Source organism: Natrix helvetica (assembly GCF_964273705.1).
Source record: "Natrix helvetica genome assembly, chromosome: 6".
NCBI classification, from domain to species: Eukaryota; Metazoa; Chordata; class Lepidosauria; order Squamata; family Natricidae; genus Natrix; species Natrix helvetica.
The window spans coordinates 33,572,212-33,589,605 of NC_138553.1; the positions used below are offsets into that span (position 1 = coordinate 33,572,212).

The window sequence follows — 17,394 nt, forward strand, 5'->3', positions numbered from 1 at the left end:
TTGTGCTCCTCCCACTTATGGCATGCGAGCCAAAAGAGGTTCGCCATCGCTGATATGGGAGATTGACCGAGATGGCTTCTGTGATCCTTTCCAACTCTATGATTCTATGAAATTGGTTTGAAGTGTTTACAGGAGTATTCTTTTCAGATACTGTGGAACAGTGTAAGATCTATTAATACAGCTTTTCATACGTATGTGTCAGAAGATGACAGCACCTGCTAATTTCATACAATTCAAATATTATTGCTAAGAAAGTTGGGCATGGATAATATTTGAATGGGCAGTTCAGAAATGGAAAAGATATCATAGAAGAAACCACTCCCAAACCATTCAACAATGCTTTTACACCATCACCAGGAGGGAAATTTAAGTTCATGGTACATTTATCCTTTTTTAAGCATCTGTACACAGATAATAATAATATAGAGGTTTCCATTAGCCTGCGAATGACACATGCTATGTTAAAAATAAAGCTTTGTAGTTGTGATATAAATAAAAAATCCTAGGATTGTGAAAAGATTGTGAGATCAATCTAGATTGGTTATTTGTGATTCTTAACATTTTAAATGATAATTTGAAGTAAGCTTTTTCTAAATGAATATATATCACAAATTTCCTAGGATTATATATTTTTGAAAAGTACTTTGAAAGCTCCCAGGGGAGAAAAAAATAAGACAAAATTTACATTGACATAGGAAGAAAAAGTTGGGGTTGATGGGGTAAAAAAAAAAAAAAACTTGCTGCCTAACTTTGCTAATTCTTGAAAGAAGAATTAGTTCTTCAGCAAGTTCCAAAACCTGGCATTATTGCATATCTATTACTAACAACTATAAAAAAGTAAGGAAATCATTAGAGCCTTTAACCAACCCTTACAACCTACAGCTTGTGACTTCATCCTTCTAACATTATTCACCCACGTTTACCACCTACTGCACACATGTCTTCTATCTTCATATGCCTTCTGTCTGAGTTCAGGAACTGGGATTCTTTCCCAGTTCCTTTGTTGTCCCCACCCACCTGTGATACAGCATGAAGGAGTAGCAGTTCAGGATCTACTGTATGTGTGTGTGCATGCACCCTCTTGTGCATGCCCACTAGTGCCTTTGTTCACAACTCACCAGTTTTCTATATGTTAGTGTTAGGTCGGAGGTCCACAGATGGTGATATATCATGGTGCAAATATGAATCAAGTTTGTGTCCTGTGCTTCAGGTGTTTTTACCATTATCTACAATCCATCAGTATGTTATATCCTTTGTTTTGTCTCTGATCTCTCATGAAATAATGCTAGATATGCCCTTGCTTTCAGTTCTTTATTGAACTGCTTGAGAAAAATCAGTTTCCCTATTGTTCTCCATGCAGCTTATTTTAGATTCCTTCAGTGTTTGATCTTTTAATACTCCTTGACGTTATCTCAGTCCAATTGTGCTGAACAGAGCCACCTAGTTAATTGGCAAGTTGATAATTATGGAGAAATGAAATCTGTGATGGAGTTGAACTTGACATTTCTCTTAACTGACTTTGTTCAAGAGGAATCATGTTTTACTGATTTTCTTTCCTTTTAAATCTCAGACTGCTAGTTCTACTATAAGGGGAAATAAATTTGTATAAATATATTTTTTTCTGATGCTTTCTATATTGTGATCATGCTGGTAAACTTGCTGAAAAAAACAAGGCAACATTTCAATGAGAGAATGTGTATAAATATTTGATGCATGCATATTTTCTAAAGTAGTAAGGAATTCATTTGCTTTCTGAAACATTAGCAATTCAGATTGGGAGATTAATCCTATCAATGGACTGTGAAGCTGCGCTTAAAAAGCTCAGAATATACTTCCTAAATCAAAAGCATGATAATTCTCTAACAATTAGTGCCAGTTTTAATTACACTGCAGAATGGACTGATAGTTATAAGATATAATGGGCTAAGTTGTGTATATACAACATCACCTATTTAGGAAATTATATTTTTTTGAAAATGGTACTTTCGAAATTCTGTGGATTTGGTAATTTCTCAATGCAAAGGAATAATGAATTATGTCAATACAGCTTTTAGCATCTTCTGTTTTCTAATATTGTAACCTCAGGATACTTTGTAAATGCCGTACAGTATTCTGTCATAAAGTTCAACTTTTCACTATTTTTATAGATAATAATGGAAATTAAAAGTTCCAACTCTTTGGGCAATTTCACTCTGCAGTTTAAACTGCTTTTCATCTGTGCTACCCTAATCTGTTCCTGAAGGCAGCTAATATTCTGGTCCAAATGACAGTGATTTGGCAACTGGGCCTAGTTGGTGCTCTTCTTATTATACAGTAGTTGCTTTGACGCTTTCTGTTGGTAAAATTTTCTTATCTAACCAAATAAAACAGAACCTGAGAAAATCAGTTGGCAAATTGGTCAAGCCTCAGATCAAACATCTTACAAGATAAATATTGAAAGACAATAAAACTGCTTTCCTTCTTATGCAACTTGATGTTCTGTCCCTTAACGACATCATCACTTATACAATCCAGTCTCTACCTCATGAAACACAAAGATAAATTGGATTAGGTAAAGGTAAAGGTTCCCCTTGCACATATGTGTTAGTTGTTTCCGACTCTAAGGGGCGGTATTCATCTCCATTTCAAAGCCGAAGAGCCAGCACTGTCCAAAGACGTCACTGTGGTCATGTGGCTGGCATGACTAAATGCCGAAGGCGCATGGAACGCTGTTACCTTCCCACCAAAGGTGGTTCCTATTTTTCTGCTTTCATTTTTACGTGCTTTCAAACTGCTAAGTTGGCAGAAGCTGGGACAATTAACAGGAGCTCACTCTGTTACGCAGTGCTAGGGATTCGAACCGCCGAAGTGCCAACCTTTCTGATTGACAAGCTCATTGTCTTAGCCACTGAGACACCTTACATAAGGGCTCATTGGCCAGCATGCCTGATGCTCCAATCATGTACACACAAATTCCAATCACTTTTGAGCTTAAGGTTGTTCAATGAATAGATCAAGGTTTGCTTTAGTTTTGTTCAAGGAAATGTTTTGTTCAAACAAGAAAGTTAAACTTACACAATCTCTGGTCACTCAATGGGTGGTCGTAATCCAAGAACTATCTGTCTGTGTATAAGTATAATGGCACTTCTTGGGACAGCATTTCGTTGGACTATTTTTTACATACGTACTTACATTTTCATCTTCTATGCATCCTACTTTCAGAAATGAATTCAACATTTATCAACATTATAATCTATTAATTGCTCAATTGCACATGTTTACCTAGAAGTAGCCCCACTGAATTTGATTGAATTTATTTCTGAGTAGACACCTCTGAAATAATTTTAACTTAATAAAATAATCAAGATTTGCATTTCAGGTGTTTTATTATTTTTCTTCCCTTCTATTTTTATTTGTCAATAATTTTATTAAACATTGAATTATGCAATTTGTTTGTGACCAATAGAAGAGAATGTATATAACTCAGGGTTGAACTGTGGAGACCTTGTTGACTCTGAGTTTGGTCGTTTTCTTGCAGATATTTCGTTACCTGATTCCATAGTTGAGTAGAGAGTACTCAGCTGGGTAGAAAGCACTGAGGATTCTGTAACTTATTTGTTACAATTTGCTTATTTGTTACTTAATCTATATGTTTTATGATGTGCTAGAAAATAAAATATTTATCTTATTTATATATTACATTTCTATCCCTCTATTACAGGTAGGCTTACAACCATTTGTTTAGCGAGTGTTAAAGGTTACAATGTCACCGAAAATAGTGACTTATGATCATTTTTACACTTATGACTGTTGCAGCATCCCCAGTGTCACGTGATCAAAATTTGAATATTTGGCAACTGGCCTGCATTTATAACAGTTACACTGTCCCAGGGTTATTGATCGCCTTTTGCAACCTTCTGATGAGCAAAATCAATGGGGAAGCCCGAGTCGCTTAACAACCATGCTACTAACTCAACAACTGCAGTGATTCACTTAATAACTGTGGCAAGAATCATAAAACAAGGCAAAACTCACTTAACAACTGTCTTGCTTAGCAACAGATATTTTGGTCATAAGTTGAGGACTACCTGTATCACTTTAAAAGTAATTCAAGGTGATGAACATACATAATACTCTGTCTTCCTCTCTTTTTTTCCCACCCTGTGAGGTGAATTGGGCTCATATTAAATAGAAAAACATGTCTTGGTTTGAAATACCAAACTATGTTGTGATTCTTGTATCTACTATAAGATAGAAGACATTACCGCTAGTGTTTGTAACTTTTGCATGCCTGCTGTAGTCTATTGTATTGAATTTCTTATAGCAAAATAAATAAGTTTAGTATGGTTTTATTTTTAAAAAGGTGGTAAAGACAGATTGTCTGTGCAAGATAACTAAATTAAATAGTTATTAACTAGTTATCCAGAACTGCCTGGACTGTGAGAAGATGGCATTTGAATTAATTAATTTATTAATTAAATAAATAATAAATCGCAGAATAAAATACTTCTGTATGCACTATAGTACTTTCTAAAGAGTAGTAGAATTCTGAGGATAAACAATTGAATTGCAAATTAAAATAAATTTAATTTGCTAATACAGTAAATAAGTATGGAAAACATCCATATGCATTGCTAAAATCAACCTACATGGATGAATTTGCTTAAATGAGGAGCACATTTAAGCCTGCCACATGCATATTTATTCTTGATGAATCTTCATGCTATAAGGTCATCTGGTTGTGATATCTCCATTCATTGCTAAGGTAGGTTCAGCTGATCTAGCTGGCTTGGCAGGTTGGTCTCTTCCTCCCTCACCACTCTACTTCCTGCAACCTTGGTGGAAGACTATCACTGACAGAAGGAGTACCAATCTTTGCTCATTCTCATTATAGTGAAAAGAATTAAATAAGGTGCAAAGAATGAAATTAAATAAGATGCAAAGCTGCATTTATATAAATATCATAGTTACTGGTATTAGAGGCAGGAACATAGTATGAACCAATGAGGAAAATTCATTATGTCAGCAGGACTTTTTTTAATGACATAGGTAATATTTACTAAACTTTTGAATTTAAGAATGTTCTTTGTATTCTCCCAATTTTTCCTTCCTTCTCTCCTTCATTTCAACTTTTAATTGATTAGCTTGTCTATTGAAGGCAACAGTATTCAATGTTTTGTGTTAATTATCTAGCTTGTACCTAGAGCCTTACTATTTTTCATAGTAGACACACTATTCATCCTAATGATATTCATTGTTTTTTCTTCTTTCCTTTTTAGATACCTGATTAATGTCACTTTTGAAGGAAGGAATTTATCATTCAGTGAAGATGGCTATCAGATGCATCCTAAGCTGGTTATCATACTTCTGACCAAGACGAGAACATGGGATAGAGTAAGATATGTTTGTTACCTTTTGAACTAGAATTGGGGCAAAGATGTTCTTCTTTGGTTCTGTTACCATGATGTTTGCCATCTCAGAGATTCCTTTGGTACACCTCTCGTTTAGTTTGCAAACTTCTGATCACATTTTATTCATCAGTTTAGTGGTTTAAAAGCTGACACTTTTTAATGTGCAGAGTAGACTTCCACAGAACAGTGCAGGAAAATAGCATATTTTCTTGTACTACAAGATTTCTGATAGAAGAAAGTAAGTAAAGTGACATGGCCAAGATGAGTGGGTGGAATTTAGAAAAATAGACATTTTGTGATTGGGAGGTTCTGTATTGCTACTCTAAAACCATCATAATTTTTTTGTATGTGAAGTCTTTTCCTCAATGTTAGAAATTTTAAAGTTTTAGTTATATGAAGAAAGCTCATATAACAGTTGAAATGCCATTTTCCCTTCCTTGTCTGAGAAATCTTCACTGACTGTTGCCAGTCCAATGAATAAATAGTTTGTAAAGCTAACTACTAGTGAGATAAACACCGACAGGAAGAAGATGCTTGGGTGAGCAGGGTGAAATTACTTCTATCTAAAGATTCATAAAGTTTAGGCTAGTAGCTATCCATTGCAAAGAAGCTACAGTCCATGCATGCCCACTTGTCAATGCGCCCCAATGAACACAATCAGGCTTACAATAAGCACACATGAGTAGAACTGCACTGCAAGCTCAGTCAAATCAGATTTTGAGCTCTATACAGGAGCAATATTTCAGTTGGATATATTGAACTCCTTAATGGGAAGTTCATAAATCATTAGCAATGTCACAAGGTAATCCCAGTAATGGGATTGAGGTAATAAATATAAAGTTTCTTGTTCTTGAGAAACTGGTAGGCTAAATAAGATGCCAGAAGTTGTCAGTTTCCCATTTCATAAATAACTGTCCCTTCCACATCTAAAGACTTCCCTTTATTTAAAAATCAAGTCTTCCTGTAATGATTTAACTGTATCTAAGATCATAGTCACCTTAAAACTGTAACATATAGTTACTTTTCTCTATATTTTGCAACCCCTTTTAGAAACTGAAACTTTGGGAGGTCCAGAAAAGAAATAGCATTCAATTTTTCCTGAAGCAGAAATAATTTTTCTCAGCCTTTCTATACAATAAAAATGTAGAGATTGAACAGTAATTACATTTGGAATTAAATGTATTATAAATGGTCATAAAGCTGATATTAGCAATATTAATAGCAATAGCACTTAGACTTATTTACCTCTCCATAGTGCTTTATAGCACGCTCTGAACAGTTTACAAAGTCAGCATATTATCCCAACAATCTGGGTACTGATTTTACCAATTTTGGGAGGATGAAAGGCTGAGTCAATCTCGAGCCCATCAGGATCAAACTCCAGACTGTGGGCAGTGTTAGCCTACAATACTGCAGTCTAATCACTGTGCCACCAGGACTCCAATATAATGTTATCTTTCTACCCCACCTTTGAAAGCCATTGCACATTAAAAGTCACTAGATGCTGCTAATACGACAACTTTATTTACATAAATAAGCATGGTGGAATTCAACTATGTTTTTGCCATGAGATCTGGTTCAGAACACAATATATCCTTCAAAATAATTTGCTTTGACTCAGATTACATCAGATTTCTCCTTCTTTAAATTCACAACTAATTCAGGATAGGATGTGTGCTTGCCATTGACTAAGGATGGCCCTTGTTTCACGATTTGCAGGTCTGTAAAACAAAGAAAAGCTAAAGTAAGTCCATAAGCAGAGTTGTGATTTCACTTAGTAGCTGAGTGGGAAATCCCAGTTGTGCTTGCTAAATGAGGATTACCTGTATACCTTGATATACCTTGATATCACTACAATTGCCCTTGCTTTCAATAAAATAGAGTGAAATTTGTTGGAATTGCTCTAAAAATGAAGTCAGCCAGGTTTCAAATAAATGGGTGCACAGGTGTTGGATAGAGATTATTTTAAATTCTAAATTCAATTTGTTACAAATTGAGACTGGAGCAATAGGCTCCACCAAGGTCCTCCATTCCGGTGGGAAAATATTCAAAGCCAATTGGCTGAGCCGTCTGACAACTCCCTATAAAAGAGCTAGCTGTCAGACAGGCCAGCGGTGGATCTGTACATAGTTATTGAATAAAGTGCTCTTTGTTGTTACTGAAGCCTGAGTCCTGTCTCATCCATTCACCCTGTCAAACACAATAATATTTAGAATTTACTGAAAAGTACCAGTAAATTCCTTGTTTCTGAATAGAATTAGATGATATTTGCATTTCAGACAATTAAGGTATTTTGTATAGAGATAATATTTACAAATAGAGTAGTTAAATAAAACGAAAACATCCTTAGAATCTATAATGAATTGCTGGAAAAAATTTAGGATTCCTATTTCCATGCCCAACATTATCCAAAAAAGGATGGGAATGAGATTACCATATGAGAAACTGATTATTTGGCAAAGAGAACTGTTTACAATTGAGGTTACAGAGGAAAAAATAAAGATCCCTTTAATAAACTATTCTAAAAAGAAATGATGGAGTGGATCTAGGACCTGGGGAAAAAACAAGGATACTTAACTTTATATTGTCATCCCTAGAAATACATTGGGTGACTTTAGCCTAGTTATTATCTCTCAACCCAAACCATCTAGAATCATAGTTGTGTGGGTTTATTTAGGCCATGCAATGTAATATTTCCTTTCAGTGCAGAAATATAAATGAAAATAGCTCTGCTTAGCTATTGTTTGGTTACTTCCATCTTCTCCCGCTGTGGTTTTAATTTTTGGTAAAGTTTGCTTTTTTAAAAAAAATCCAAGGTATGTGTTCAATTACTCTCAGCTTTATTTTCTCTTAAAATAAAGAATCCCAGTATTACATTATCATGTTCTTCTCAAATTTCTGCTACTTCCATTGCCTGATTATTTGTTATTGGTTCCAATCAGATCTAGAATAGCTGATCTACTAGTGGATTATTGCACTTTGCCAGCTACACAAATTAAAAATCACGAGAAGTCTAGAAAAATCATAATCCTGACAGTTAAAATCTCCCATCAGTCCTACTTCATAGGATGTAGTAGGAAAGCAAATCTGGCATAGGCTAGCCTTGAAAAGCAGGATATGAAATTAATGGTCAAAGAACCTAACTATTTCCCCCATATTTCTCTGTTTGTGTGATTGTATCCCAATGCAAATTAAAATCATCTGGATCTGTTTCTAACCATGATGACACCAGTATTAAGAAATATGCATCTTTGTCTTTCTGAATTTGCATCATGATGTGAAGATGCATTTTTTGTTGCAACATTATGACATATATTTTGCACTTGTGCCTCTTTTCTCCTCCCCATAGTCAGTATGCTTCATACATTGAATGAAGTGGTCTATAATTCATAAAAGCTTATAGTAATAAATGTATTGACTGGTAAAATACCATCTTTGCTGTATGTACAGTATTTGATGAACAACATAGTTACTTCTTGGCAATTTATCAACCCTGTTAAATAAGAAGTCAAATAAAGACATGTAGAGCTGAATACTGTAATGTAACATCAGCATAGTGATGACAGCATCAATCATTCCGCTTGGTAAATTCCCTTATTCTAGTAGCCTTGCATATATTTTTTAAAAAATGGATAACAAAAAGAATCATCCCTGCAAATAATACTGTGCAGGTAAAGATTTAATGAGTAGTCACCTAATAACTGTTTGGCCTGATTAACTTGGAAAGAATAACTAGAAAAAGCTAAACTGATTGATTCTATTAGGCCTGGGATGTGGTGCAACCTTTACCTACTGAAATACCTAGCCATATAGCAGATACATTAATCATCACTGTTGTTGCTGACAATGATCAGGTTCACTGCATCAATTCTGTAGAATTATCGGAGGCGTCTAATATCTGCTATGATATTGCGACTATAGACTTTTGGCAAACAATAGAGAAAACTGTAAATAGAGCCTAACAAATGTGTTTTTTTAAATAAAGTTTTCCTGTGCATTTGTTCTAATTTTCCTTAAGAGCAACTAGACATATCAAGTGTTTTGCTAAGTCTTTATTACTGAAAAGATGAGAAGCTTGCTTTCACGTAGCTTCAGTACCTTCTAAATAGCACAAACAATTAGAAGCTTTTGAGTTTCAAGAACTCTTCATCAATGGAATTGGGTAAAGAGACGACGGGTACATTAAAAACGTAGCTTACTTTGAAATCATCTTTGTACTAAAGTACATTATTGGGTGGAGTGAAGTGAATAGTGTTGTGCTAAAGGCTTTCCTAACCCTTGTTAAGCAAAGACATATACAGAGAGAGGTGCCTGACTAGGTGGCTCAGTGGCTAAAGCACCGAGCTTGTTGATCTGAAAGGTTGGCAGTTCAGCAATTCGAGTCCCTAATACAGGAGCAGGGGTTGGACTAGGTGACCTCCAAGGTCCCTTGCAACTCTGTTACTGTTTACAAGAGGTCTGGGAGCTTGAGGATTCTGTGCAGATTATAGCTACTCCTAGCACTGCATTCTTTTAGACAGAGAATTCAGATGTTCCTGGGATCTATTGGAGCCACTCTCTCAGCTGAGGAGTTGCAGCCTTGAATGCTCTTACTACCACTGGGATCACTTTGGCCTTTACTTTCCATATTCTCTCTAGTCCTTCCTTCAGGCCTTGGTACTTTTCCAGTTTCTCATATTCCTTCTACCACCATCACTATCATTGTCTTTTGCTTCTTATCTACTACCTCAATGTCTGATTGCTGTCATTGATTGGCTAGTACCTGTTTGCCTGTCTGAATCTGGAAGTTCCATAGGATTGAAGCTTTCTTATTCTCCTCAATCTTCTGTGGGGTCTCCCATCTGGACATAGGAGGGTCTAGCCCATATTCTGGGCAGAAGTTCCTGTGCAACAATGCCAGGTATGTGGTTCAGTGTCTACTGTTCTTGCCTGCACCTGATCCCCTGCTACGATGTGTTGGACTGCCTCTGAGGCCTCTGCACCTCAACAGCACAGGTCCTGTCTAGCGTGGTAGACCTGCTTCTTCTTTGGATCTGGTGTTTAGTGCCTGTTCTTTTATGTTGCTATGATCAGTGCTTCAGTACTGTCTTTTAGTGCAGGTCTTTCCAGCTACTAGTAGGGTTTCCCAATTTCAGTCACCTCAGCTATCTTGATACATTCCATTCAGGGTCTTGTCTTTGCCATGGCACTCCTTCTGCATGACATAAATTTGAAAATGAAATTATAACAAGATTAATCCTTGTACATTACCATGTCACAGTTGTGAAATATGAAGCCATATACATTCCAAACAAACAAACAAACAAACAAACAGAAATTGACATATTCCCATATTCCTCTTTAGAACACAATAGATATGGCTGAAGATTATGGAAATTATGGGGAAAGTCTAACACATCTAAAGGACATCAAGCTAGATTAGGCTGCTTTATGTAGAGAAAGAAACCTCAAACCTTATATCAGAGGAATATGTAATTTCAAAATGTTTGAAGATTTCTGGCTAGAGAGGCCTCTCTTAATGTAACAAATGTGATATTTATGAAGTTTTAGGTATTGGTTTGATTATACCTTATTTCATAAAATACACTCTTTCTGTACTATTTTACTATCTTTTATAAGAAATGTTAAGGACTTTTCATGGTGATGTGAGACTATTTCCATTGTATCTGGGTGATTCTCCTGACAGAGATAAAGCAGACTTACTTGCTGAATGCTTTGTAAACCAACAAACCTTTGAAATGTATGTGTATCAATGGGGAAGAAGGGATGCTAATTGGTTCATATTCTGCGGATATGCTGGCTCAGACTCAGCTGAAGGCATTGTAGTAGCACCAGACTCGACAATGAATATTAAATGCACTTTGGACTGATTTACACATGAGACAGATGGTGGCATGGCAGGTTTCAGTATCCTTCCTTCCCATCATGATTCCTTATTGTATTGTATTTTTTAAAAACGAATGTTATTTGAACATTCATTGCCACACAAAAGCAAATAATGACAAATAATGTTTTTATCTATAAATATTATCAGCTTATATTAAATATTATTATTTTAGAATTACATAAACTAATTCCACACTTCTTTGTTTTCTTCTTCTCCTCTCACATACTCCAGTTTTATCCTCATTCCAGAATAGGGAGAGAAGGAAGATGTATAGCATTATATGATTTATTGTTCAATCTATAAATTACTTGATTTGGATGAATCAGAAACAGGAAGGGGGACCAGAACACACATGGATGTAAGCACACTATTCAGCCATTGAGTGTTACCCATGATTTTCTTATAGTTATTTATTCCTAAAGAATATCTGATTTTAACATTCTCTTAATCCTGCTATTTATTTTTACGTTTGTAAGTTCAAGGCTTTGTAAATGAAATAATTGATTGTACTGATCTTATTTATATAAATGTTCAATTTTCCTTGCCAGTTTTATCTGATTTTCTCCCATTCATTATTTTCTTTACTAATAATTACATAAACATATTTTCTACCATATATGTTTTAAAGCCAAGCCAAGAAAAAGTCAATTCAGAGGTCTGGGTGTAGGCAAGCCATGTGTGAGCAATACCTCACCAGATCTTTTTATGTGAATTGGCTAGATGCCGTAATTCAATTATTTTAACTTCCATAAAGATAATCATTAATTGCTCTTAGAACCTATTCAAGCAATCTATTGGCAATAGATACTGATGCAAATATTCATTGTCCTTTCTTTTTATTAATTCTTAACCCATCTTTATTATTGCTTATTTAGATTTGTAATAAATATTAAACAGATTTTTTTTAAAAAAACCCACAAACAGATGAAATTTTATATTTTACAAGTAGACATTGTTAAAATCTGATTGGAATGGCTATGTTTTTAAAGGCCAGCCTGGAAGACAGTCCCCATGTTCAATTGCAGGGGTCCCCAAACTTGGAAACTTTAGTTTCAAGTTCAAGTTTCAAGTTTATTTGATTTATAGACCGCCCCCTCTCCCCGAAGGACTTGTGGATTTCAACTCCCAGCTAGCTATGCTGGCTGGAGAATTCTGGGAGTTGAAGTCCACAAGTCTTAAAGTTGCCAAGTTTGAAGATCTCTGTTCTATTGGGAAGTGAGTTCCCCACAGGCTGGTAAAACAATCCTGTTATTTGTTACTGATAATGCGTCAATCCCAAAATCAGTTATCTTTGATTATCAGAAACATAGTGAAGATATGTTTCATCAGTTTAATCTGGTCTGTAACATAATTTCACTGATATACCAAACATAAAGACATAGTACAGTATTTATTAAAATAGCAATAGCACTTAGACTTATGTACCGCTTCATAGTACTTTACAGCACTCTCTAAGCGATTTACAGAATCAGCATATTTTCCTCAACAATAGGGGTCCATCTTTTATCAACTCAAAAGGATGGAAGGTTGAGTCAACCTTGAGCCAGTCAGGATCGAACTCCTGGCAGTGGGCAGAGTCATCCTGCAATACTGCATTCCAACACTACATCACCATGGCTGCAAATGATATTGAACTGAGTATTTCAGGCTCATTCCCACAAATACATGGGAGAAATAATATGGTGTTTTTAAAATACAATCTCAAGATGTTGCCTTCTTCTCATACCCAACTCACATCTGAGAAAGTGTGAAGTCATCTTCAGCTGCTCTGTTTTTAAAGGAAGATTCCCCATGCTTTAACCACCAGTTGGCTAATGTGGCAGCCAGTGGTGAAATCTGCCCAGCTCCTTTTGGCCATTTTAGGCTTCCGTAGAAACTCCTATTTCCTCCAGCTGTTGTGAACTTCTCACAGTGTCCATTTAGGTTTGCATGCAGGAGGGAGCAGACACCTGGCTTCTGCAGAGTCACCTACCACTATAATGTTTGACTATAATTTTTTAAAGTGCTTATCTATGACTCTCTATAAACACGAGTTTAGTGATATTTTTAAAATGTTTAAAAATGTATAACTGGATTTCTCTTGAGAGAACACTATGCAACACTCCCATATTGCACAGGCAGTTAATTTAAACTAGGAAAGAGAACAAGGTTCTGCCAGCTGTATGCTGCTGGCTCTATCACTGTTGGATTCATTACAGGTTTGGCAAACAAGGACTTTTGCATGATTGCACTTTTTATTGTTCTTATCGCTTTATTGAAATGCAATTTTTTCCTACTCTGTTCTAGATCCATAGCCACCCACAAAGTACTCCCAAGTACTCTGGCCATGTGGAGAGAACTGGACATGCTGCCAGCATGGCCATTTCCTTGCAGCATTTGTGACTTGTCAGGTGTCTGCTTCTGGGCACAGGTTTAGTACTGCTTTAGAAGAATGTTAAACCTGTGTTTACCAATAGCCTAAGAAGTTACAGGAATAGAGCACCACTGTGGTAGTGAATTGTTACCAACCTACTGTCCTACACTTGCATAAATCTGCCCCACACCACATTTGGCAATATTATTAATGGTTGTTTTCTCACTCATCAAATGATTCTGTGTGAGATGGGAAATTAAGGCTGGGGAACCCACCAATATTTAGTTCATTAGTCTGTGTTAGAAGCAAGTGTCCCAGTCGGGAGGAGGGGCTCAATCGGGAAAGAAGAGGGCAAGGTCTGCAACCCCCCCCCCCCATGCCTTTGAACCTTATCTAGTTTTTCCCATGTGAAAGCTGTCAGTGTAGGGAGATTCCTGTATTATAGGCAGAGGAAATATGAAGAATCTACTGTAGTCTGAACTCTACTATGGTTCTAGTTGTTTGCTCCTGATGGTCTGCATTAAAATAGAAGGGTCAGTACTAGTCCCAGGTCTCATTACTGTGGTGGGAAAAAAATTGGTGTTTCAATTTAGGCTCAAGTTGAAATGATGTAGAAATGGGTGGAGAGGAAGGAGGACAGTTCCATATCTTCTAGAACCCAGGAGCATGCAAGATATATTTCCTTCAATAAATAGAAGCAGCAGCTACGATCCTATAGTCAAAGATTTTGGCTGGGTTGGATTTCCTATGCAATTTCTCAGTTCTGAAGCAGCAAAAATGAACCAGTATCAGAATTTTCCCTGCTGATTTCACACATCTGCACTAATCGTTAACAGGCATTTAATGCTAGTCAAATTTAAGAGACTTTGTTACTCAAAAATATTGGGTGTGTGTGTGTGTACAAAATTATGTTTTTCAGTAAGGTTTTTTTTAAGGGATGTAGTTTTTTAAAAAAATATAGCACCAATCTTCCAGAAATTTCAAATGAAATGTAGGGTCAGTAAGAAAATGTAATTGTGTTGATTCTTCTGAAGATTCTGCTGCAATATATTTTTTTCTAATATGTTTCTATTGATCGACATATAAGCTAAATGTAACCTAAATGAATCAACAAATGCAAAAGGAGGTGGCCACTGTATAATCACCCCAGTCGTGTAGCTGATATATTATAATAGTCAGATTTAGCAAAGGACAAAATAGACTGGCGCATCTATCAATATTGCTGAAAACAATGAAATGAATGCTGTGAGAAACTTACTCCCAAAGCATCGTGTTGTTCTGAGATATTTTTGTTTGGATGTGTTGCTCAAGTAGCCATCCATATTGCACGTAGAAGCTAATAAAGTAGTGAAAAGATAACTCAAATAATACATGCTTGCAATTATTAAATAACTCCTCCTTTAATGAAGGATTGACATGTACCTCCAGCTTTTAGTGCATTTCAAAGTATTCCACAGTTTAAATGCCTTGATATATAAGCTCATGTATCAATGATGTCATATGCAGTTTTCCTGATTGAAACGTGTTATCCAGCTTATTTACAGTGCTGTAGAGTTGTCAGGTATATGCTAGCAATAGCACTTAGACCCCCCCCCCCCTCCATCATATTTCTGAACTGCCTATCAAAGAGGAACTCTGGGCAGTGTACAGTAGAATAGAAAAACAATATATAGCAATAGCAGACTTATATACCACTTCACAGTGCTTTTACAGCCCTCTATAAGCAGTTTACAGAGCCAGCCTATTGTCCCCAACAATCTAGGTCCTCATTTTACCCACCTCAGAAGGATGGAAGGCTGAGTCAACCTTGAGCCTGGTGAGATTCGTTCTGCCAAATTGCAGGCAGCCAGCAGCCAGCAGTAGCCAGCAGTCAGGGGTGGGTTCCGGCTGCTTCTACTGCCGGTTCACTCAGGGAAGCGTTTGATGTGTGCTATGCATGTATGTGCAGTACTAAAAAAATGCTTCTGCACATGCGCAGAAGCAAAAAACAAGATAGTGGGCGGCGCCCAGGAGTAGGGCCTTCTCTGTGATGGGCCCAGCCCTCTGGAATGACCTCCCCCCGGATATTAGGATTACCACCGACCTCCGCTCCTTCCGTTCAAAACTCAAGACCCACCTTTTTCAACTAGCAGGCCTGGCTCTACCATAGCTCCATTTTATTCCTCCTGGCAAATTTTTAAACTTGTAATCTCCATTGGGGTTTTAATTTTAACTTAACTTAACTTATTTTAATATTTCTATGTTATTATAATGATTGTATTGTGTTTTATACCTCCTCCGTACAATGTGTAATTTTATAATATGTGTTTTTATTTATTGTACGCCGCTCCACAAAGTCCCTTTGTGGAGAGGGAGCGGCTAACAAATTTAATAAATAAATAAATAAATAAAATAAATAAATAGTGCCGCCTATGGCGTTGCCGAGAGAACCGGTTTGGGGGCATGGCAGGCTGAGTTACTACCTACTCGCCCGAACCGGGCCAAACCAATAGGAACCCACCTCTGCCGGCAGTACTGCATTCTAACCACTGCACCACCGTAGCTCATCTCATATGATGCAAGTTGTCCCCATTTGATTTAACCACAAGATGTCTTAGCACCTTTTAAAGAAACAATTGCGAAGTCCTCACGATTTATGGGAGATATTATTAGTCACTGGGGAGCTTCCAGTTCTTTGGCACCATACACACCTCCACAGGGAGTCTAGGTCGATTATATTGGCGTACTCAACTGTGCTACATGGTCTAATTGGAGCCTTGGTGGCTGCTTGGAATGGGAGAGCAATGGTGGCTTTGGACTAGATTTAAAGGAGGGGAGTCTGGGCAGTGTCTGCCAAGGCCCTATGCCCATTTTATTCTCTTATGAGCACACCTGAATGCTGCCCTCCAGATCATTTTGATTTGGGTGGCAGGTGACACCAGACATCTGGCTTCTGCAGAGGCAAATTTCAACATGCCTGACTGGGGCTTTTTTATATTGACGTGTAGTCCCTCTCTTAAACCATGGCTATTCTGAGATCAGGAAGTGGGTTGTACAAGAATGCCACTAGATTTTTCTCAGTTCTTATATATTTTTCTCTAAAGAGAGGTGGCATATACCCAGGGCTTGGGTGCTCCAACTGTTCAATTCCTATCCCTCTACTTGAGTAATTCAACAAAGAAAAAAATACCTTTTGGTTGTGAACAGTATTAGATTTACTACTTATACTAATCAAACAGTCTTACAAATGCCAAATATTGAAAAGAGAACCCCCTTTTTTCTTGATGCCTACCACTTGTTTACATTATCCCATTTCCAGAGTTCCACATTCCCCGATTCCTTAACAAATACAGGCAAGCTCTTTTTATAGACTGCTCGCTTCTGAACCTCATTAATTACTCTTAATTTTTGTCTGTAGCTGAGTAGAGTTGCATGAGTTTAATGTGCTACTGTCAGCTTTCTACTAGTTCTGCCATCAAAGCCTTTCACATGGCTGCACATTTTACTGTTTTTATAATGTTTATTTACTTTATTAAAAGTTAAATATTCCTGTCAAATGTATTCATTTATTTTTATAAACATCTGAAAAAATGATGCAGGTATTGCTCTACCATGGCAATGCTCCTAGGAGCAGCCTCATACAACTGCATCTCCCACGACTGCAACACTCAATGACCTCTTAATACACTCTTGATGGGGGTCAACAATAGGGCAGCAAACATTCTGTTGGCTTACTTTTCCACTGGCTCAAACCCTAGTGGATTGTACTATAATTGGACTGCGCG

At 36.8% G+C, this 17,394-nt stretch overlaps 1 protein-coding gene across 1 annotated transcript in view; it reads left to right on the plus strand.

Annotated features, from left to right (window-relative positions):
• GRIN2B (glutamate ionotropic receptor NMDA type subunit 2B) overlaps positions 1 to 17,394 on the plus strand; it is a 307,343-nt gene that overhangs the window by 197,361 nt on the left and 92,588 nt on the right. The window contains exon 4 of the mRNA XM_081958742.1: positions 5,259 to 5,373. Coding sequence (XP_081814868.1) covers positions 5,259 to 5,373 — 115 coding nt within the window. The remainder of the gene's footprint in view (positions 1 to 5,258; positions 5,374 to 17,394) is intronic.